Source organism: Colossoma macropomum, unplaced genomic scaffold (genome assembly GCF_904425465.1).
Source record: "Colossoma macropomum unplaced genomic scaffold, Colossoma_macropomum, whole genome shotgun sequence".
NCBI classification, from domain to species: domain Eukaryota; kingdom Metazoa; phylum Chordata; class Actinopteri; order Characiformes; family Serrasalmidae; genus Colossoma; species Colossoma macropomum.
In genome coordinates this window covers 2,380,786-2,403,775 of record NW_023494791.1, presented here as the reverse complement: position 1 = coordinate 2,403,775, position 22,990 = coordinate 2,380,786, and the positions used below count along the sequence as shown (strand labels likewise).

The window sequence follows — 22,990 nt, the reverse complement described above, 5'->3', positions numbered from 1 at the left end:
AAGAAAATCTCTATTTTTGATGTTTTTCAGTTTTTGACATGATTTGAAAATGCCTGTTACCCTTTACAATCTCATGATGAATGGACTAAAAGAAACAGCACAAAATGACTTGGAAAAAAGTCTGGTTCCATTGACTTACATTAAAAGTAAAGTAGGTTTTTTCCTTCTCCTGTAGAGTTTTTTGGAGATACAAGGTTTTCTTCCGACAACAGTGATACATTTTAAGCAAAAGCATAATCACAAAACTATCATTAAGTAATGTCTCAGTCATCAGTCAGTGAATTCACAACCATTTCATGTAGTAACTTTCTGTGAGGGAGCTTTTAGAGGTGGACGTCTGGTTCCTATCACCACCACTGTGAACAATTCTGACTCTGTAAGTTTCTCTAGAACAGAGCGTTTCACACCAAACCACTCTGAATGACTTTGTTTGCATCTCAACAATGTAATTATGTAGACTTTTTGAAAAATAGGTGGCGTTCCCCTTTAAAGCTCCCTTTCCTGACCCCAGAATGGGCCGGACCTGAACCACAGAGCACTTTCACTGATAAATGCCTCACTCTATAAACAATATTTCATATTCCAGGGTGAAGTCAAAGCAGCCCATGATACATTATTGGCTTTTCACAAAAGGACCTCACTGGAAAAATATCTTAGCAAGTGAAAACATCTTAAATGTAGTCAGTATGTCTAATATTTCTCAATATGAGATTGATGTAAGATTATTAACCTTATTTAAAAAAGATGGTTCTTAAAGGGGGTTCTTTAGTAAAAAAAAAATGGTTCTATATAGAACCTTGAACACTCTAAGAACCCATTGCATGATTAAAGGGTTCTTTGCATGGTGAAATGGTTCTTCAGATTGATAGAGAATGTGTTGTATAAGGTTCTACATAGAAATCAACCTTGTTACGACAGAAAACCCCTTTTTGGTGCTATATGGAGCCCCTTTCAAAAAGGTTCTATATAGAACCATATAAAACACATTCTCCATCAATCTGAAGAACCATTTCACAATGCAAAGAACATTTAATCATGAAAACGGTTCTTTGAGTGTTCATGATTCTATATAGAGCCATTTTTTTAACTAATAAACCCTTAGAGACTCATCTAATTTTTTTGAAAATTAACTATTTCTCCAAACAAGTCAAATGATCTGCCAATGAAATAAGACAATTTCCCTACATAAAATGACTCAAAACACATAAAAATGTCTACAAATAAGTTTAAAAATCTCATAATATTCATTACAACAATTTTATTTTGAGAAATATCAGATTTATTGACTACATTTAAGATGTTTTCACTTGCTAAGATATGGGTCATTCTACAGATACATCCATTTTTGTGTCCCTAGCATTTACAGATATATTACACTTAAAAAAACATGTTAGAGTTACAATTATTTATATTTTAAAATAAAACAAAAAAGTTATTTTAACAATTGCACCTTCTTGAGCCTCAATTTAGCAATAATGGTTTTTAAATCAATCATACAGAATTCCAAGCACCACAGAAGAGCTCGTCCTCACAGTCATGTGTGAAGGCTGAGGACATATTTTGAGATAAAAAATGTTTTTCTGCAATTTTAACTACAATAATCTATACATGACTATGAAACATATAAATTAAATGACAAAGAAAACAAATAAATATTATAAAATATATAATGAAAGTTGTTGTCCCCAGGAGTCGTGTCACTGCTGTTACTGCGTAACAAAAATCTCTTATTTTGAAATAAAAGTCACACTGATGACATCACTTGACTTCCTTTTACCTGTTTTCTGAGGATCTATGAAGAAAAGCTCATGGTGAGTCCACTGTGTCTTTCAGTTATCAGAGATTTTCTCATTTAGCTCATGATTTCATATGAAGCTTTTAGCTGAAGTCACTGGTGTGACCGACTTTATTCTGAGGTATTTGTGAAAAAATAGAATACAAATGCATTAAATTACATATTTTAGTGGATTTTCCATGATTGACAACATGTGGTTTGATGCTCTGTAGCAGCCGTTTAGTAAAATGCATTGTTCATTAAAAATGTCTCTGTTGTTCCTTTATTATGTGTAACACCAATGAGGATCAGTGACAGTGACTCCTATGGAGAGATAGCAAAGTGGACGATTCTGTAGAATGACCCAGAATTAGTTTTGTGCCAAGCATTACATGACACCCAATGTTATTTTCAATGAGCTGTTAATTTAAATTTAATTTTAATTTTAATTTATTGACTCCTAATCTCTTGCTAAACATATGCATTTGTGACTGTTACTGAGCCCAGTGTTTCCCTCAGCTTTACTACTGGTACCAAATCCAGATGTTACTGCTTAATTGATGACAGATAAGACTTTAGACAAGGTTTTAAGAATTTCATGTCACAACAAGACCTAGAAAAACTAATACAGGCATTTATCTCCAGCAGGCTGGACCACAATCAGACAGCTGCAGCTGCATATATGAGCATATTACTCATTACTCATTACTCCAATCCTCACTGCACTGCCTACAAATCAACAACAGAATTGACTTTAAAGTGCAACTAATTGTATATAAGTCTCTGAATGGCCGTGGACCAAAACGCACTGCTGATCTGCCTCAAGCACACAAACCCAACAGGCCTCTCTGGTCACTCGGACCGGTCAGTTAGTAGTGCGCAGAATCAGAACCAAACAGGGTGAGGCAGCATTCAGTCGCTATGCTGCCGACTGGTGGAACAAACTCCCAGATGAGGTCAGATACACTCCGAATGTGGCCATCTTTAAGTCCAGTTTAAAGCCGTTCTTGTTTTGTTGCACTTTGTTTAGCTTTATCTTAGAACTACAGCATTTTTATTTCTTTGAATCCCTTATTTTATTTTCTAGTTTATTGCCTTTTATCTCTGACTGCAGTTTGTTTTTAATTTTTATGTATCTATGTTTGCAAGTGCCTTTCTGATGTGCGAGATCTCAGGACGTCTTAAGCTTTATAATTTATTGCTTTTATTTTCCCATGTTTGTGTGAAGCACTTTGAATTGCCGCTGTGTATGAAAGGTGTGCTATACAGATAAACTTGCCCAGGTATCTTATCTTTCACATCCTTACACATGCATCCAGATTTAATTAAACACTGAAAGAGTGTTTCAGGCCAGACTGCTTTCTAAATGAGGCACATTACAGGGCAGCTAATCAGAACAGAGCTCATTTACATACATCAGTTTTAAAGGTACAGCAACAAAAACAGGTTGGAAATTTGGTCACGTGAAAATGATTTAGGTCTGTTTTGTATATTTGCTATATACAAGCTCTTTAAGAATAAAGGCCTTCACTGGACATCATGCATTCAAGAACTTCTCCCTCAGCAGCAATACTGCTTAGATCTGGTTATGGGAAGGACATGAGGATGTGACACCTTGTATTTATCTATGAGGCCAATATTGCCTTTGTATACGGAAATAAAATAAGGGAACAATGTTTTGCGACACAGAAGGACACAGGTCCTGTAAAACGGCATCATGTTCCTTAGCTGTTATACAGCCATGCTATCACCTGACCTGATGATTCTCATGAGACGGCCACCTTTGGTTTATCAGCAGGCAAAAGACATTTTTGTGGGTGAAGGCATTATTTGGCCATCTCTACACATAAATGCACCAGGATGTAGGACAGAGGGTGAAACATGACCCATTAGATCACATTACTTCTGCACATTTATACATCTTTGGCAATGGCTTTGAATATTAGCACATTCCAAAAGAACCCACAACACCGTAACCATTTCAGCTTTGTTAAGATCATGAAGTTAACCAAAGAAATTAGGAGGGTTTTAGGCCTGACTGCTATTTGAATCAAGCCGATGAGAAGTAGTAACACTGACGTGGTGGTGGTGCGTTAGTGTGTGTTGCGCTGGTCTGAGTGGATCAGACACAGCAGTGCTGCTGGAGTTTTTAAACACAGTCCACTCACTGTCCACTCTATTACACTCCTATCTTGTCAGTCCACCTTGTAGATGTAAAGTCAGAGACAATAGCTCATCTGCTGCTGCACAGTTTGTGTTGGTCATCCTCTAGTCCTTCATCAGTGGTCACAGGACGCTGCCCACAGGATGCTGTTGGCTTGAGATTTTTGGTTGGTGGACTATTCTGAGTCCAGCAGTTACACTGCGGTGTTTAAAAACTCCAGCAGCACTGCTGTGGCTGATCCACTCAGACCAGCGCAACACACACTAACACACCACCACCACGTCAGTGTTACTGCAGTGCTGAGAATGATCCACCACCCAAATAGTACCTGCTCTGTGGGGGTCCATGAGGGTCCTGACCACTGAAGAACAGGGTAAAAGGGGGCTAACAAAGTATCAGAGAAACAGATGGACTACAGTCCGTAACTGTAGAACTACAAAGTGCACCTATACAGTAAGTGGAGCTGATAAAATGGACAGTGAGTGTAGAAACAAGGAGGTGGTCATAATGTTATGCCTGATCAGTGTATATCAGTTGTAAAAAGGTATAGTATCAAAACAGTATTAGACAGCTTGTTTAATTCTAAGTGATTAAGAGAGGTTGGAAAGTTGTTGTGTAAAAATGAATTAAGAATGTTTTTGGTACGTAAAACACCACAAATGCAATAAGTGGATCTCAGGGGGAAAAATGAAGTACAATATAGGATATGGGCCCTTTATGTTTTGTTTACTTTACCTTACCTTTTTTAGTCACACTAAAAAACTGAAGGTAAAGTACAGTAGGAAAGTAGTCAGGTACAAATGAGTTATGCTTTTGGTGCATAAAGCAGTAACAAATGTAATAAGTGGACGTAGTGCTGGGCAACATGACAATATCATTCTAATGATAAACTTACATCACAGTATGCCACAGTGTACTTTTGTGAGCACATTGTGAACATTGTCAGTACCAAAACACTTCCCCACTGCATCTTTGATTATAAAGAGAGCATCATAAGTCCTGTTTCATTGCATTTAGTGTAGTACAGTATGTGAAATAGTGAGTGTAAATCATTGCAATCATAGGTTTTTTTAATGGAATTTTAAAAATGTGGCACTATTTGGTCTTTTCCAATTTATCAGTATCAAAAATATACATATCAGGACATACTGTGTATCATGAAAACTTCTTGAAGGATCATGATGTTAAATTTTTTCCATATCGCCCCACATCTAAGTGGACTTCACAGGAAAAAATAAAGTACAAGAAGATATAAGATATGAGCCCTTTAAGTTTCGACTTGGTCACTCTAAAAAAGTTAAGGTGGGATACCTTACCTTGCCCTGCTGGTGACATCCTGTATAAATAACAAATAATGCGTGGCCACACCGTATTAACGCGTGGGAACGAGATAATTAAGTCATGGCCATGACTTAGTAAGGCGTGGGAACGAGATCATGCCTTATTAAGCTGTTGTCAAGGATTATCTCATTCCCACGCCTTACTAAGCCATGGCCATGCATTAGTATCTCATTCCCACGACTTAATTATCTCGTTCTCAAGCATTATTTTTATTTATACGGGACGTCACCAGCAGGGCTCCGTATGTTTCTGATATTCTGCCAGCTGTCCCTGACCTGTCTGTCTGTACAGCTCTGAATCTGAAAAGCTCTAACAGTGTAACAGCCTCGTATCTGTGCCCATCACTCTGGATGTAGCCTCACATTGCGCATCATGAACGATGACAGGGCACCAGAACTGCCCTGCTGAAACAAATAATTGAAACCATTAAAATTTCTGCTGGTTCCTCATGATGTCCAATGGTCAGTAACAGTATTTAGTGTTTCCAGATGGGTTGATATCACAGTGTAAGGACTCTAATGGTGTAACAGGTGATTTCCTAATGGGAAACTAGTGGTCTCTGATGGTAAACATTAGGCCAATTCTAAGTAGAACACAAAATTATCAGGTTTTAGTCTCATTAGTCTTAGTCTTTTAGTTCTAATGACCTATTTCCCAGCATGGTGCTGCTGCAGTGGAGCCTCCATCTCCTCCATCCCTTCATTCACTTACCGTAGGAAACTTTTCCCCACCCGTTTCCACAGTAGCCACAGCGATATCCATCCTTGAGGCCTTTTATCTCCACGATGGAGTACATCCTCACGCGCTCAGAGAGCAGCAGAACCCACAGTTTAACCAGAACCCAGCAGATCAGTCAGACCAAGCCTGAGGCTAAAGCTACAGCTAACGTTAGCTCTCCATTTCAGAGTCTATAACAGCGCCAAACAAACTCCCCACAGTTTGAGCGCAGGGCGACTAAAAAGAGGTGGATTTTAACTTATGTTCGCTGTTATTTATGAAAATAAAATGCATTCATTTATTAATAAATTATTAATCATGTAATGGAACAAGGCTAGCACAGCGCTAGCACGGACTTCACGTTTGTAAACAAAGCACGGAATCATGGGAAACCCCGTTCAGCGGACCCTCCATACAGTCCACACTCTTCTTAAAAGACGGTTCCCTGGTGAAAAAGGACCATTAGAAACCATTAGGATGAAAACCCTTAGGAACTGGCTTAATGGTTACCATAAGAGACCACTAGTTTTCCTATAGAACACCTTTAGATCCCATTAGGAAACCATCAAACGTTTAGAATCAGCCCTGGTCACCTGGTAAACCATTAGGATCCTTTACACTGTGATATCAACCCATTAAAAGGCCCAAAACATATTACAAAACCATCAGGAACCAACAGAAACTTAATGGTTTCTATGTTTGTTTTACAGCATGGTCTGCAAGGGTTCTTTAGCAAAGGGAATTACTCTGTTTAGAACCATTAGAACAACATAGAACCATCTGCATGATTAGATGGTTCTTTGCATGGTGAAGTGGTTCTTCAGATTGATGGGGGATGTGTTGTATATGGTTCCATATAGAACCAAAAAGGGTTCTTCTACTGTTACGTGGTCACGTTTGTAACCCTTTTTTGGCTCTGAACTATTTGTCAGCAAACATTTCTGGATAGTTATAAAATATTTCACATTATAGAGCAGAAAAAAAGCAATGTAGCATAAATTAATGGAATGGATTCTGTAGAAGCACTTAAAAAAATATATAGCCAATTAGTAAATCATAATAATGAGATTCAATCACATATTAATGACTTACTTTCTCATAATTATAACTTAGTATCTCAAAATAATGAGATTTGATCTTATAATCATGACTTAATATCTCATAATTATGACAGTGTGTCATAATAATAGCTGTCACTTATTATCTCAGAATTATGACTTAGCATCTCATAACAATGAGATACAACCTCATAATTATTACTTATCTCATAATATTACATAACATCATTATTATGAGGCACTAAGTCATTGTCATGATTTAGCAATGCATAATTGACTTACTTTCTCAAAATTATTACTTAATATGTCACAATAAAGAGATTAAATTTTATAATTATGACTCAATATCTCTGTATGACTTAGTGTCCCCTAATAATGAGACTCAATCTTATAGTTATGACTCACTGACTCATTTCGTTATTATGAGAAAATATTTATTATATATTTATTTATTATATATTTATTATATATTATTATATATCATTATTAGGAAGAACTAATTAATTATTATGACTTAGCAATGCATAATTGTGCCTTAGTATATAATTAGTATCATTATGACTTAGCATCTCATAATAATGAGATTCAATCTCATACATATGACTTATCTCATAGTTATGAGAACATATTATCATTATTATGAGACATTAGGTCATTATTATGACTTAGCAACGTGTCACTGATTTACAGTATTTTTTCATATTAATGACTTACAATCTCATAATTGACTTACTTTCTCATAATTATGACTTAGTGTCTCGTAATAGTGAGACCCAATCTTATAATTATGACTTAATATCTCATAAGCATGACTTAGTATCTCCTAATAATGAGACTCAGTCTCATAGCTATGGCTCGTCTCATTATTATGAGAAAATATTCTCATTATTAGGAGGAACTAAGCAATTATTATGACTTGGTAATGCATAATTTAATCATTTTCTCACAATTGTGACTTAGTATCTTATAACTGACTTTCTCAAAATTATGCCTTAGTATATCATAATTAATGTATCCATCCTTGAGGCCTTTTATCTCCACGATGGAGTACATCCTGACTCGCTCAGAGAGCAGCAGAACCCACAGTTTAACCAGAACCCAGCAGATCAGTCAGACCAAGCCTGAGGCCAAAGCTACAGCTTTACACCTTTAGATCCCATTAGGAAACCATCAAACGCGTTTAGAATCAGCCACTGGTCACCTGGTAAACCATTAGGATCCTTTACACGGTGATATCAACCCATTCAAAAAAAACAAAACACATAACAAAACCATCAGGAACCAACAGAAACTTAGCAATGCATAATTGACTTACTTTCTCATAATTTTTACTTAGTATCTTGTAATAAAGAGATTCAATCTTATAATTATGACTTAATATCTCATAAGCGTGACTTAGTATCTCCTAATTATGAGACTCAATTAATATCTCATAACTCTGACTTAGTGTATTGTTATAATGACTGTCATGAGTATGACTTATTAACTCATAATTATGACTTAGCATCTCATAATAATGAGATTCAATCTCATATGTATGACTTATCTCATAATTATGAGAAAATATCATTATTATGAGACACTAAGTCATTATGACTTAGCAACGCATCATTGATTTACAGTATTTTCTCATAATTATGACTTATAATGTCATAATTGATTTACTTTCTCATACTTATGACTTAGTGTCTCATAATAGTGAGACCCAATCTTATAATTATGACTTAATATCTCATAAGCATGACTTAGTATCTCCTAATAACGAAACTCAGTCTCATAGCTATGGCTCGTCTCATTATTATCAGGAACTAAGCAATTATTATGACTCAGCCACGCATAATTGAATAATTTTCTCAAAATTGTGATTTAGTGTCTCATAACTGACTTTCTCATACTTATGCCTTAGTATATCATAATTATGACTTAGTATCTCATAATAATGACTGCCATAATTATAACGTTTTTCATAATTACGACTTAGCATCTCATAACTGACTTAGTATCATAATTATGGCTTCATGACTCATAATAATGACTATGTCTCATAATTATGACTTAGCATTTCAATATAATGAGATTGAAGATCATAATCATGACTTGTAAACTTTTCTCATTATTATGAGATACTAAGTTAAACTTATGGAAAACGTTCTCATTATTCTAGCTTACTACATGGCAATATACACCGATCAGGCATAACATTCTGACCACCTCCTTGTTTCTACGCTCATTGTCCATTTGATCAGCTCCACTTACTATATAGGTGCACTTTGTAGTTCTACAGTTACAGACTGTAGTCCATCTGTTTCTCTGATACTTTGTTAGCCCCCTTTTACCCTGTTCTTCAGTGGTCAGGACCCCCATGGACCCTCACAGAGCAGGTACTATTTGGGTGGTGGATCATTCTCAGCACTGCAGTAACACTGACGTGGTGGTGGTGTGTTAGTGTGTGTTGCGCTGGTCTGAGTGGATCAGACACAGCAGTGCTGCTGGAGTTTTTAAACACCTCAGTGTCACTGCTGGACTGAGAATCGTCCACCAACTAAAAATATCCAGCCAACAGTGTCCTGTGGGCAGCGTCCTGTGACCACTGATGAAGGACTAGAGGATGACCAACACAAACTGTGCAGCAGCAGATGAGCTATTGTCTCTGACATCTACAAGGTGGACCGACAAGGTAGGAGTGTCTAATAGAGTGGACAGTGAGTGGACACAGTGTTTAAAAACTCCAGCAGCACTGCTGTGTCTGATCCACTCAGACCAGCGCAACACACACTAACACACCACCACCACGTCAGTGTTACTGCAGTGCTGAGAATGATCCACCACCCAAATAGTACCTGCTCTGTGAGGGTCCATGGGGGTCCTGACCACTGAAGAACAGGGTAAAAGGGGGCTAACAAAGTATCAGAGAAACAGATGGACTACAATGCAGGTAGCTGTTTGTGTGCAGACAGGACTAACCGACAGGGGGCACCTTGGCTCGCAGGGTGACCGTGTTCAACGCCCGCACTGACACTGACTGACTGACTGCATCAATATCGCCTCAGCAGCAGCAGCGGAGCGGTCAGACCGCAGCGTCCAGCTAGCTCCTCTCAACTTTCGACCACAGCCGCTTTATCTGATCTCCGTCCCTTTTCTGTATGAATGTCAGCTCTGAGACGGGAGGCGGTTACGAGTACGGGGCACCTCCGTTTTTCCAGACGTTAGAGGGCAACTTGTGCGGGGGGATTATTGGAGTTCTCGGTTCGTTCTCCGGGGCGATCCCGCTGCTGGCTGGCTAGCTGAGAGCTAACTTGACGCGCTGACCGCTACACTCAGGTGAGGAAAGTTAGCCGGCTTAGCTGGCGACTATATTGCAGTCAGGTACCGTTTTCTAGGCAGCACTTTGGCCTTACTGATATCTGATGATCTGCCCAAAGGCCTAGATAACCGTGTGGGACTGCGTGTTGTGTTTTATCGTGGCCCTGAGTTCGCAAAAACAGTTAGCCAGCTGGCTAGGCTTGTAGCCAGCCCGCTAGCTGGCTCATACACTTGTTAGGCGAGCGTAAACAAGTTTACACCCTGAGGGTGATTTTAGGAAGAAAAGGGGTCTGTTTAAAGTCTTACAGCTAATATTGAGTGGTCAGTTGTCCATCTTGTCGTTAAAGAACTGGTATCAGTTCACTGTAATCGGACTGGTGTCGGTGCTGAACCGATGAGGTGGAGGCTGCTGTGTTAAAGGGGAGTTCCACCAGTTTTCCCAAAATTTTCTGACTCATTCAGTCCTCGAGATGTAAACAGTCGTCCAGAGCGGTTTGGTGTTGAAATGCTCGGTTCTGGAGAAACTTACGAGTCAGAATTGTTCGCAGTGGTGGTGACAGACCTTCTTGAATAATCATAGAATTCGTTAAAAGTTTCTATTGGTGCCTGGTGGTGTCCACTAGTCAGTCATGGTGCTTTGTGTTGTCATGACGGGTTGATATCACAGAGTATATGATTCTGGTGGTGTGACAGGGGTTCTGGACTGAATCCAGATGATGGTTCTAGATCCTAATGGGATTTCAAGGCGTCCTACATGAAGCTAGTGGTCTCTAGTGGTAACCAGTAAGCTAGTTTAAAATTAGGAAACAAGGCAGAAGCAATAGGTTTTAGTCCTAATGGTTATAATGGTCTTTTTTTTCTACAGGGAGCCAGACGCTCACCTCTGAAAGCTCATTATATTAAAAATTCGTGTAGGTTCACTGGTGGTTCTGGATAGTAAATAAAATGTCTATATGTGTGTTGTAGTCATGGCGACCCCTGGTTCCCATCACCACCACTGTAAAGACATCTGAACCATTTCACACCAGACCACTCTGAATCAGTCTGATTACATCTCAAACATTGAATTATTCAGACATTTTAAAAAATTGGTGGACTTGCCCTTACATGGTTCTTGTGCTCAACCTCTTTGATTCAGCTTGTGGCTGCTTATGCAGCAAGTAGCTGTCCAAGCCCATTTAAGCAGGGGACGCCAACAATTTGTTTCTAATTTCTACATAATTCAAGCGTTAAGACATAAACGGAGTCGCTCAGTGTGCTGATATGGCGTGTTCCACTCTAGAGAGCCGTACTGAGTCAGAATTGTTCACAGTGGTGGTGACAGGAACCGAATGTCTGAAGAGTTTAAGTTTTTTAAGTTGTTTACATGTAAACAAAGTCATTCAGAGTGGGTTGGTGTGAAATGATGTGTTTAAAATGCTACTTATGTCTCCAGAGATTTTATATTAAATGTAGGTAATGGTGAAATAGTGCAACACGAAAATCTTTGGGTACAATTTTGCCTTAAAACACCTTCCATTTCTCTCACCAGCATGCATTAAAAAACACAGGTCGACATTGTCATCAAGGAGCATCTCCGACATCAGGCAGGGAGCTTTTAGAGGTGGACGTCTGGTTCCTATCACCACCGCTGTGAACAGTTCTGACTCTAAGTTTCTCCAGAACGGAGCCTTTCACATCGAACCGCTCTGAATGTCTTTGTTTACATCTTACTCATTTAGTTATGCAGAATTTCTGGAATATGGGTGGAATTCCCCTTTAAAATGTTATTTGTGTGATTGTGCACTGGGTCTACTGTTCTGTCCGACTTTGAAACACTTATTCAGTGTCACTGAGCTGGCTTGCATAACTACTGAATGAGGCAGTGGGATGATTCAGTACCTGTGCTGACTAATCCACAGATTAGTGTCTGTCCTTGGTTAAAGTCATCCAGCGCATCCAGAGAGATTACTGTGCTTCGCTCTGCTGACACACATTCAGCGCTTGTCCTGAGGGCAGTTTAACGTTCAGCCTGGGGCTGGGCGATACGGGAATATTCATCGTTATCATGATGAATTATGTCACAATTCGCTTTTCCGACTCGTGGATATCGTCAGTACTAACCTACTGTGTATGTCATTACAAAGTGATGATCAGAGTTAATCCGATTTGATCGGATTCTGTGCAACTATATACGAAACATTAAATGAAAATAATCCCACGTTTGTGATGGAACTTTTTAGATGTGGCTCGAATGACTCTTTCTTGAGCCCGTCTGTTTTTAGCTGCCTCACACCCGTTTGAAGTTGTGAGCGTACCCTATGCTATCGTGTCCCGGGTGGTTGCTAAGGTTGCCATTGCTTTGGTGTCCTAGGTGGTTGCTCAAGTGTTCCTAGGCCATTGCTGTGGTATCCCAGGTACTTGTTTTTAGTTGCGTCACGCCCTTTTGAAGTTGTGAGCGTACCGTATGCTAACGTGTCCCAGGTGGTTGCTAAAGTGTTCCTTGGCCCTTGCTATCGTGTCCCAAGTGGTTGCTAAGGTGTTTCTAGGTGCTTATTTTTTAGCTTCCTCACACCCGTTTGAAGTTGTGAGCGTACCCTATGCTATCATGTCCCAGGTGGTTGCTAAGATGTTCCTAGGCCATTGCTTTGGTATCCTAGGTGGTTGCTCAAGTGTTCCTTGGCCATTGTTGCCGTGTCCCAGGTGGTTGCTAAGGTGTTCCTAGGCCATTGCTGGGGTATTCCAGGTGCTTGTTTTTAGTTGCGTCACGCCCTTTTGAAGTTGTGAGCGTACCCTATGCTAACGTGTCCCAGGTGGTTGCTTAAGTGTTCCTTGGCCCTTGCTATCGTGTCCCAAGTGGTTGCTAAGGTGTTTCTAGGCCCTATGCTATCATGTCCCAGGTGGTTGCTAAGATGTTCCTAGGCCATTGCTTTGGTATCCTAGGTGGTTGCTCAAGTGTTCCTTGGCCATTGTTGCCGTGTCCCAGGTGGTTGCTAAGGTGTTCCTAGGCCATTGGTGTGGTATCCCAGTTGCTTGTTTTTAGTTGCGTCACGCCCTTTTGAAGTTGTGAGCGTACCCTATGCTATCGTGTCCCAGGTGGTTGCTAAGGTTTTTCTAGGCTGTTGCTATGGAATCCCAAGTGGTTGCTAAGATGTTCCTAGGCCCTTGCTATCGTGTCCCAAGTGGTTGCTAAGATGTTCCTAGGCCCTTGCTATCGTGTCCCAAGTGGTTGCTAAGGTGTTCCTTGGCCGTTGCTGTGGAGTCCCAGGTGGTTGCTAATGTGTTCCTAGGCTGTTGTTGTGGTGTCCCAGGTGGCTGCGAAGATGTTCCTAGGCCGTTGCTATCTTGTCCCAGGTGGTTGCTAAGGTGTTTCTAGGCTGCTGCTGTGGTATCCCAGGTGGTTGCTAAGGTGTTTCTAGGCTGTTGCTATCTTTTCTTAGGTGGTTGCTAAGGTGTTTCTAGGCTGTTGCTGTGGTATCCTAAGTGTTTTTGCGATAAAAAGCGATGCATCGTTCAGCCCTAGAACAGAGCTTTACTTCAATCAGTGTGGAGGGTGAACTACACTTGACTTGGCTGAGCTAGTCAGCTAAGCAAACCTGCACACAGACTCAAGTCAAACTGAAAACAAACAGCTACATTTACAGATCTGCTCATGTTGACAGGTTTTGTTGTTTGCTGTCTTCTCTACTTTTAGAGATAAGATGTATCACACTGATACAGAATACGCAGAGCTGCCTGTCTGGAGGAATTTTGCCAGTAAACTCTGCCTCTGGCCAAAAGAAGCAGACGTTTAAACAGCTGGAGCAGGACATACGGGTTAAAGAGTTCATTTCTCCAAAGAAAAACCCTCCTAGGTGCAGCAAAAGAGCTGAAGATGACTCGTCGGCTTTGCAAGGGCTGTTCTGTTTCACTAAAAATGATATTTTTATTTTTATATTTTTCTCATGTCGGAAATATGCAGAGGTCCACTGTGTAGTTTCCAGAACAGGTCCTTTCCTGACTTTGAAATGAAACAGTTGATCTCAGGCTTTTAGGCGTCTATCTTTAGTTCAGTGGTCATCTTTAGTGGACACATTTTCTATTCCCGTATCCAAACGCTTCGACTCTGTCTCATGTTCCCGTACTGCGTACTAACTCTGAACTGGTCTTTCAGTAACTGTAGTATTATATACACTTCTTACATATACACTGTATTGTTACATATACACTGTTATATACTCTTGTTACATATACACTGTATTGTTACGTATACACTTGTTACATATACACTGTATTGTTACATATACACTGTATTGTTACATATACACTGTATTGTTACGTATACACTTGTTCCGTATACACTGGATTGTTACATATACACTGTTATATAAACTTCTTACATATAGACTGTATTGTCATATACACTTCATACATATACACTGGATTGTTACATATACACTGTATTGTTATATACACTTGTTACAGATACACTGTATTGTTCCGTATACACTGGATTGTTACATATACACTGTTATATAAACTTCTTACATATACACTGTATTGTTACATATACACTGTTATATACTCTTGTTACATATACACTGTATTGTTACGTATACACTTGTTACATATACACTGTATTGTTACATATACACTGTATTGTTACGTATACACTTGTTACATATACACTGTATTGTTACATCCACTTGTTCCATATACACTGTATTGTTACATATACACTGTTATATACTCTTGTTACATATACACTGTATTGTTACGTATACACTGTATTGTTACGTATACACTGTATTGTTACGTATACACTTGTTCCGTATACACTGGATTGTTACATATACACTGTATTGTTACATCCACTTGTTCCATATACACTGTATTGTTACATATACACTATTATATAAACTTCTTACATATACACTGTATTGTTACATATACACTGTTATATACATTTCTTACATATACACTGTATTGTTACATATACACTGTTATATACATTTCTTACATATACACTGTATTGTTACATATACACTGTATTGTTACGTATACACTTGTTCCGTATACACTGGATTGTTACATATACACTGTATTGTTACATCCACTTGTTCCATATATACTGTAGTGTTACATATACACTGTTATATACACTTGCTACATATACACTTGAGGTTTAGCAGGGTTCTGCAGTGTGAATGAAATGCTCGCATTTCTTCTGCTTTTTTTAAAAATTGAGACCAAAAATTGGATTTTGGAGAAGATTTTCACCCAAATAGTTTACCACTTTATTATGTGTATTCAACTTATTTAATGTAAGTTAATTAGGCCCGTTTCATTAGACTTAGTGCAGAGTAGTTTGTAAAAAATTTAATAAGCCATTCTACTATTATTATTATTATTATTATTATTATTAAAGCATTTTTATATGTGCCATTACAGGTTCTATTTTGTCTATTCCAACTTATTAAATCTCAGAAAAAGTAAATATCACGTGCATATTGCATATTGTATATTATGAAAATGTGGTATAATGTTTTTGTCATATTGCCCACCTCTGTTTCCTCGAATGCTGCTTTATTTATAGAGCGTGATGGAAAAATGAGCCTTTTGGCTCCTTGCGCACATCGCAAGAAGCCTGACTAACCCAACTGGTGGGCTATTTAAGGTGGAACAGAAAATTAAAATAGGAAATTTTAGCTTTTTGTTTTCATTTTGCTCTGTTGACCGACACGTTTGAGTGATGTCCTCACAAATGAGTTAGCGCTGAGTCTGAGATATTAGCACAGGTATCTGATCCTCATTCCAGGCAATGTTTGCACTCTGTCACCGTCCAGTCTGCCATCATTTTGCCGAGGTTTATTGTACTCGACTGAGAAACCTCGCCATTTTAAACAGCCTGGCTCAAGATCCAGGGCAGGCTAACCAAACCAGTTTGTTCCAGTTCTGAGAGGTTTCTGGTGTTTTGTTCACGTTTGAGGTTATCACTTTTAGCCCTGCGATGGACTGGCGACCTGTCCAGGGTGTTTCCTTCCTTCCGCCCCATGAACGCTGGGATAGGCTCCAGCTCCCCCCGCGGCCCAGAAGGATAAGCGGCTTAGAAAATGTGTGTTATCACTTTTAGGAATATCATGGGAGTTAAATAGACATACAGGAACCTTTTAGGTTATCATGCATCCTATAGCTTGAAATGCAACTATATTCGAGTCACAGCTTGTATCGCCTCACAAGCCTAGAAAAAATATTATTGTAATGCACCATATTCAGTTTTTTTAATTCCAAAATTAGCTAAGTTAGCAATATTATCTTTGATGATCAATTCTTGGTCTGGATTTCTTGGTTATGTTATAAAACACAGGTTCAATAAATTTGACACTATTAAGGCATCACTGTAAGAAATGACAGTCCAGCAGAACTGCTGATACAAAGACATACTTGAAGGGGAAATCCACCAAGTTTTCAAAATTTCTGAATAGTTCATTCCTTGATATGTAAACAGAGACATTCAGAGTGGTTTGGTGTGAAATGGTTCAGATGTCTTTACAGTGGTGGTGATAAGAACCAGGGGTCGCCATGACTACAACACAAATATAGACATTTTATTTACTATCCAGAACCACCAGTGAACCTACACGAGTCTTCTGAGTTTATATGGAATGTTGATGATGAAAATAGTGGAAAATCTGAAATAATAAGTTTTCTTTGGGGACTATTTTCTCTCACAACATTCTGCATGTATCCCTCCACCATGAATAGATTAAAATAAATAGATCAAAATACATTTATCACAAAACTATCATGAAACAGTGTCTCAGTCATCAGGCAGTGAATTCATAACCATTTCATGTAGGAACTTTCAGTGAGGGAGCTTTTAGAGGTGGACGTCTGGTTCCTATCACCACCACTGTGAAAGATTCTGACTCGAATAAAGGAATAACCATTAAATTTGTGCTCATATATAGAAGAGGGAGAAAATATAATATCATGATACTCCAGGAAATTTTAACAATACACAATATATCACAATATTTATTTTTTCACACCTCTGATCAGTTGGAACAGAGAAAAAAAGAGACAGCAGTGCAGCACTTTAAAAAACACTGTGAATACAATTATTTTTATTCAATATTTGGCTCTAAATCCAGTTAAACAGGACTAATTTTGCTCTGTTTACAATGAAACATGCAGTTGGTCAGTGTCTACAGGTACTGATGATATACGCAAAATGTTCAGAAAAGAATATTGTGTTGTATTGAGACATAATTCATCACGATAATGATATATATCGTCTTATTGCCCAGCCCTGCCTGTTTATATCAGATCAGGGATACTGGCGCCCCATTATTGTCTGGAGTTTTGCCCACCTGTGAATTTGAGCGAATGTGAAAGGATGTTGGTAGCTGTGGCCTCATAATCTCATTCCATTAAAGCATCTCACTGAATGGGTTTCGTGTAAAGACTTGTAGGGCTGGTTAATGATCAACAGATGCTTTCAACCTTGAGGCCAACAACTCGCACTCTGCCACGGAGTAGATTATCAGTCGACGCAGTCTTATCTCAAATACTCGCTTTTCTTTGGGCAGTACAGCTTGCAAACGCTGTCGAGTGAGTGAGGTTGAGAAGAGACGCTGGTTTTCTGTTACACGTTGAAATGAAAGCTTGATTTTTATGATTTCCGTTTACTTCAAATCAGGATCATCAGTACAGAAACTGGTGTTGAGGAAATGTGAATTATACACCGGTCAGGCATAACATTATGACCACCTCCTCGTTTCTACACTCATTGTCCATTTTATCAGCTCCACTTACTATATAGGTGCACTTTGTAGTTCTACACTTACAGACTGTAGTCCATCTGTTTCTCATCTGTATCTGTTCTTCAGTGGTCAGGACCCCCATGGACCCTCACAGAGCAGGTACTATTTGGGTGGTGGATCATTCTCAGCACTGCAGTAACACTGACGTGGTGGTGGTGTGTTAGTGTGTGTTGCGCTGGTCTGAGTGGATCAGACACAGCAGTGCTGCAGGAGTTTTTAAACACTGTGTCCACTCACTGTCCACTCTATTAGACACTCCTACCTTGTCAGTCCACCTTGTAGATGTAAAGTCAGAGACGATAGCTCATCTGCTGCTGCACAGTTTGTGCTGGTCATCCTCTAGTCCTTCATCAGTGGTCACAGGACGCTGCCCACAGGACGCTGTTGGCTGGATATTTTTGGTTGGTGGACTATTCTCAGTCCAGCAGGGACACTGAGGTGTTTAAAAACTCCAGATCGAACATAAAAAGTTGGATAAACCCTCCGTAGTGCAAAGAAGCCAAAGAGCTGCTGTTTCCATTCTTCAGTCAGAGACGTTATAAAGGAGGAGACGGTCACTGTTTGGAAAATAAATGGGGAAAGTTTGGACATTCAGCGTATCGTCTGTTTATGGGGGAAGTCCCACCTTTTAGTAAAAAGAGCCAATCGGCTTGCTGGAAGCCAGCGTGGGAAAAGCTCCCCTCAGTTATGGAGATCTGCACAACAGCAGTAACCAAATCAACTCTAAAAACACTTTTCTTGAGCCAAACGCTGCAAACTATTCGAGATTTTTGTCAGATTTTACCAGTCGTTTCAAATTGTTTTTGGAACTTTAATTTGGCCCTCAGTTTCGAGTTCTTTCCCGATTCAGACAGATCGGACTCAAAATAAAGGTACTAAACTGTCTCTGGGTCAGTTCCCCTCTTGTCACTGGGGTGGATCCCTCAAGGGTCCATCTCAGTACCTTCAGTCAGGGAACATAACTGAACCATAACCCACTGAATGATATGTTCTAAGCTGTACTGACTCCACACACCCCGTCTCGCCTCCAGGCTTTTATTTTACTGTTCTGTTTAAAACATTCGGTTATGAAAAGGTACAAATACGAACTTTTCACCTGGAGAAACACTTATTTAAGGTTCACAATCAGACCTTAAAACCACTGTTGGAGCTTTGAGGGAACATTTACACTGTTTGTACCTTGATGAAGGAAAAGTGTACCTGCATATTGCCTTTACTTGTAACAGTGTAGGGCTGGGCGATTAAAATCATTTTCAGTTATGATTTATAAGATAAAACGATTATCGTGCCGCATTCGTTTTTGCAATGATGTTCTCATTTTGTCTAGTGTTATAAATCCAGCGCACACATTACCTTTAATGTTTTGTTTGTTTTATCAGTTGAATTATATTTGAAGTTAAAAGAAATACACAGACATTTTTTTAAAGTTCATTAAATGTGTGATGCTTCTGAATTCCATGAGTAATCGCGTTACATTTTCACGAGTTCAGTATCGACCAAAATAATCGCGATTATGATTTTTTTCCATAATCGAGCAGCCCTAATTGGATCCAGCTACTATGGTGGACAACTTAAGAGAGCTTTACAAAAACAGACATTTCTGATTGTCCCTTGAAAACATTAGACACGTTTTGTGTTTTCTCTGTCCGATGACGTGGTGTTATTGATCTGAACCCTTATTAACCCTCTTATTGAACCCTTAACGGTTTTAGCCAGTTCAGTACAGCGTCGTAAGTATAAAGTGTTTAGCCTGAAATTCTCTCGTTGGCTGTTGGTCAGTAGTGCAGATGCAGGAAAGAGAAAATGTGCTTTGGTTCGGGAACGCTGTCCAATCGTTGGGTTTCAGATTTGCCGTGGCAGGCTTTCAGTCTCGGAATGATATCTCAGGGCCTGGTTATTGATCCCTGCTTGCTTTTCCCAATCGCCTTGTGATTGTTTTTCTCTCTGCCTGTTTCTCCTGAATCATCTTCTAACGTTGCACTGCTGACTCAGGTCTCTGTGTGTTCATCGGCGTTAGACGTAATCAGACAGGCAGCTGAGTGGGTTAAAGGGAATGCAGCAGTGAACAGGCTAAAACCAGTGATAACACAGCGCATTATTCATGTTCCAGGTGTCGTCATGTCGTCTAGTTTCGCTTTAGTCCTTGTAATAGTCTGTTTTTAATGTTAAGATTTGGGGTAAATATATCTTATTACAACGTTTCTGACTAATATTGCGTCTACGATTTAAATTGTGATTATTTTCTGTAAAATTAAGGCTCTGACCTGTTTTTTTTGCCAAGAAGACCAGAATATCCACTTTTTCTGGCTTGAGGCTTGACCCCTGAATAAAAAGTGCCAGAAGACCAGTAAGTTATGGTTGTGATGTCACAACACATGAAGGTTTGGTTGCCTCTGAATGGTCTAACTCAGAGGTCGCAACCCAGATGTGAAGAAGAGCCATTTTGTCCTTTCAGCAAAAATCTAACCACCTTGGGAGCCAAAACATTTAATGTCCATTTTACCATCTTGGCTGTAAATATGTCTCAGTATGTGTTGATAAACTAGTATAGAATAAAAAATATAATATAAACGAAAACACAGACTTACTTTGCTCTACTTTAATCTTTAGCTCAGCTGTAGCTGCTTTTCTCACATCTCCAGCAGGAAACTTTTCCACAAAAGTAGAACAGTTTCTTGTAAAATGTCTCTTAACGTTCGATTTGAATTTTCCCGTTCCACCTTAAATGAGAGTGTAACTCCTGCACCATTTAAGGTGGAACGGGAACGGTGCGCTGGCGAACGAGAAACCGACTTTAACCTTGTGACTTTTTAGTGTTTGTCAGTTTCTCGTTGCAGATTAAACGTATCAGGAAACCAGCTGGAGTGATTATAAACACAAATAAGACAATTCGTCTCCAAATTATCGATGTTCGTCTTAAATCTCTCTCTGCCGTTTCGTTAGCTACTAGCTAGACGAGACTGTTGTCTGTGTTGCTATGGTGACCAGCAGTCTGCGCTGGTCTCCAGGGTTAAAGGGTGAGTTAGCATTTTTACAACTGGCCCCTCTTGCAGAAGATATTTCAACCTAAAGCCCAAATCTGAAAATATTTTTATCTCACTGAGATTAAAGAATCTCTTTCACAGGAGATTTTTGGTCTAAAAGGTGAACCTTACTGGACTGACCTGATGGTCCGTTCACAGTCTGTCGTCCTGCTCGTTAAACAAATATGGGATCTTGCTTTTGTGCCTTTTACTTCATGTACACACAGTTTGAGACTGTAAACAGACATGTATTTGTGGGAGTGATCATTTTTTCCTTTTCCATGCTGGGTGAGATGTGAGTTTTCACCTTTTTGAGTTCTCTGTCTGCTCCTCCTTCTGCCGTGCTGAGGCTGTTGTGATTGTTGAAAAGCTTCGCTCAGAGGAGGAACTGGATCACGTGATTTTAGTGGGAGTCTATGAAAGCAGGGCTGCTCTGCGTGTCTGAAGAAACTGCAGCTTGTTTCTGCGATAACTTTACAGTGCCTGTTTAACATCAGAGTCTACAGACTTACCCAGCACTGCGCTGTCTATTCCCACAGTGAACGGAAGTACCAGACTACAGCAGTGCTCACCAACCTTCCTCCTGTAGACGTAGCTCCAGTTGGACCCATAATTTTACAGCTCTTACAATCAGGCTACGTTCACACAGCAGGTAAAAGTGGCCCAAATCTGATTTTCTTACCAGATTTTTTTGTTTGGCTGTTCAGATCATCTTTTAAATGTGATCTGTATCATCAGTCTGAACAGATCAGCTCCTAAACTGACCCACATGCACTAAAGAACAGAGCGTCACGCTGCTTCACGGCTCATCCAGAGGTCAACAAACACGACCGCCAACGAACGCCAGACGCTCCCGGAGGATCAGCTTCATCTTCACCAGCATCACAGGAGCCGTCATGAAGCTTCACTGACTGACAGCTGGGCTCATCACCCAGAATGTGTTGGAGCCGTAAAAAGGGCATGGTCACTTCTTTGGTTCGCGTCCTCGGATTCTTTAAACTTCGCTTTCAGACTTTTAACTGTTCTTTGACGCTGCAGCCTCGTTCTCCTGCGGCCGCGTTCGGACACTTCTTTAGAAATCTCTTTGAACACGGAGGGTTTTGGATGAGTTTGTTCTGATTTTTGCTACAGAAACATCAGCCAAAATGTTTATGAGTCTCAGCAGCATGAAATTATGAAGAATGTCGAGTTGGATTGACGTAAAAGTCGCATGAATTCTATCTGGCTGTTCAGACTGAGTCGCATTGCCGCATATCGGATACGTTCAGTTCAGAGTTCAGAGTTCAGAGTACTTTATTAATCCCAAAAATAATAATAATGTTTACTTTTAGCGCCTTTCATACATTAAAAATGCAGCTCGAAGTGCTTCACAGTAAAAACAACAGAGGAAGAAAAGATAATCAAGAATAAAAAAAAAAGTTATGATCAAACAGTAAATAGCAGTAAATGGGTATATTAATAAATACAATTAAAAAGTACAGGATGAAAGTGTAAATAAAAAGAGAAAAGACAATAAAAATGCAACTAAGAAGAACATGAAAGTAATAGTACTACGTACAACTATATATTTATAGTTATACGTGTGTGTGTATATATATGTGTGTGTGTGTGTGTGTGTGTATGTATATATATGTGTGTGTGTGTGTGTGTGTGTGTGTGTGTGTGTGTCAGAGACACCAAATCCACATACGTAGGTAAATAAAGTCAATGCAAAGATACGACGAATAGCTTTAACAATCATTTAGAAAGACTATTATCCACATTTAGTAGCTTGATAGCAGAAGGAATAAAAGACTTATTATTTGTTCTACTGAGGGGTAGAGCTG

The 22,990-nt window shown here is 39.3% G+C and overlaps 2 protein-coding genes across 8 annotated transcripts in view; one reads left to right on the top strand and one right to left on the bottom strand.

The window, feature by feature from the left end:
- LOC118810103 (arginyl-tRNA--protein transferase 1) overlaps positions 1-8,172 on the bottom strand; it is a 188,267-nt gene extending 180,095 nt beyond the window's left edge. For 2 of the 6 annotated variants that reach the window (XM_036573641.1, XM_036573642.1), the window contains exons 1-2: positions 8,083-8,168; positions 5,991-6,050 (exon numbers count right to left, since the gene is read on the bottom strand). In XM_036573641.1, the coding sequence (XP_036429534.1) occupies positions 5,991-6,041 (51 nt within the window). In that variant the 5' untranslated portion in view covers positions 6,042-6,050; positions 8,083-8,168. Of the gene's footprint in view, positions 1-5,990; positions 6,371-8,082 lie in introns of those variants that run through there. The other 4 variants (XM_036573644.1, XM_036573646.1, XM_036573645.1 and 1 more) reach the window with 3 other exon arrangements.
- Positions 8,173-10,077: 1,905 nt separating this feature from the next.
- tmem63ba (transmembrane protein 63Ba) overlaps positions 10,078-22,990 on the top strand; it is a 72,071-nt gene continuing 59,158 nt past the window's right edge. For both annotated transcript variants that reach the window (XM_036573640.1, XM_036573639.1), the window contains exon 1: positions 10,078-10,375. The gene's annotated coding sequence lies outside the window, so the exon portion shown is untranslated. The remainder of the gene's footprint in view (positions 10,376-22,990) is intronic.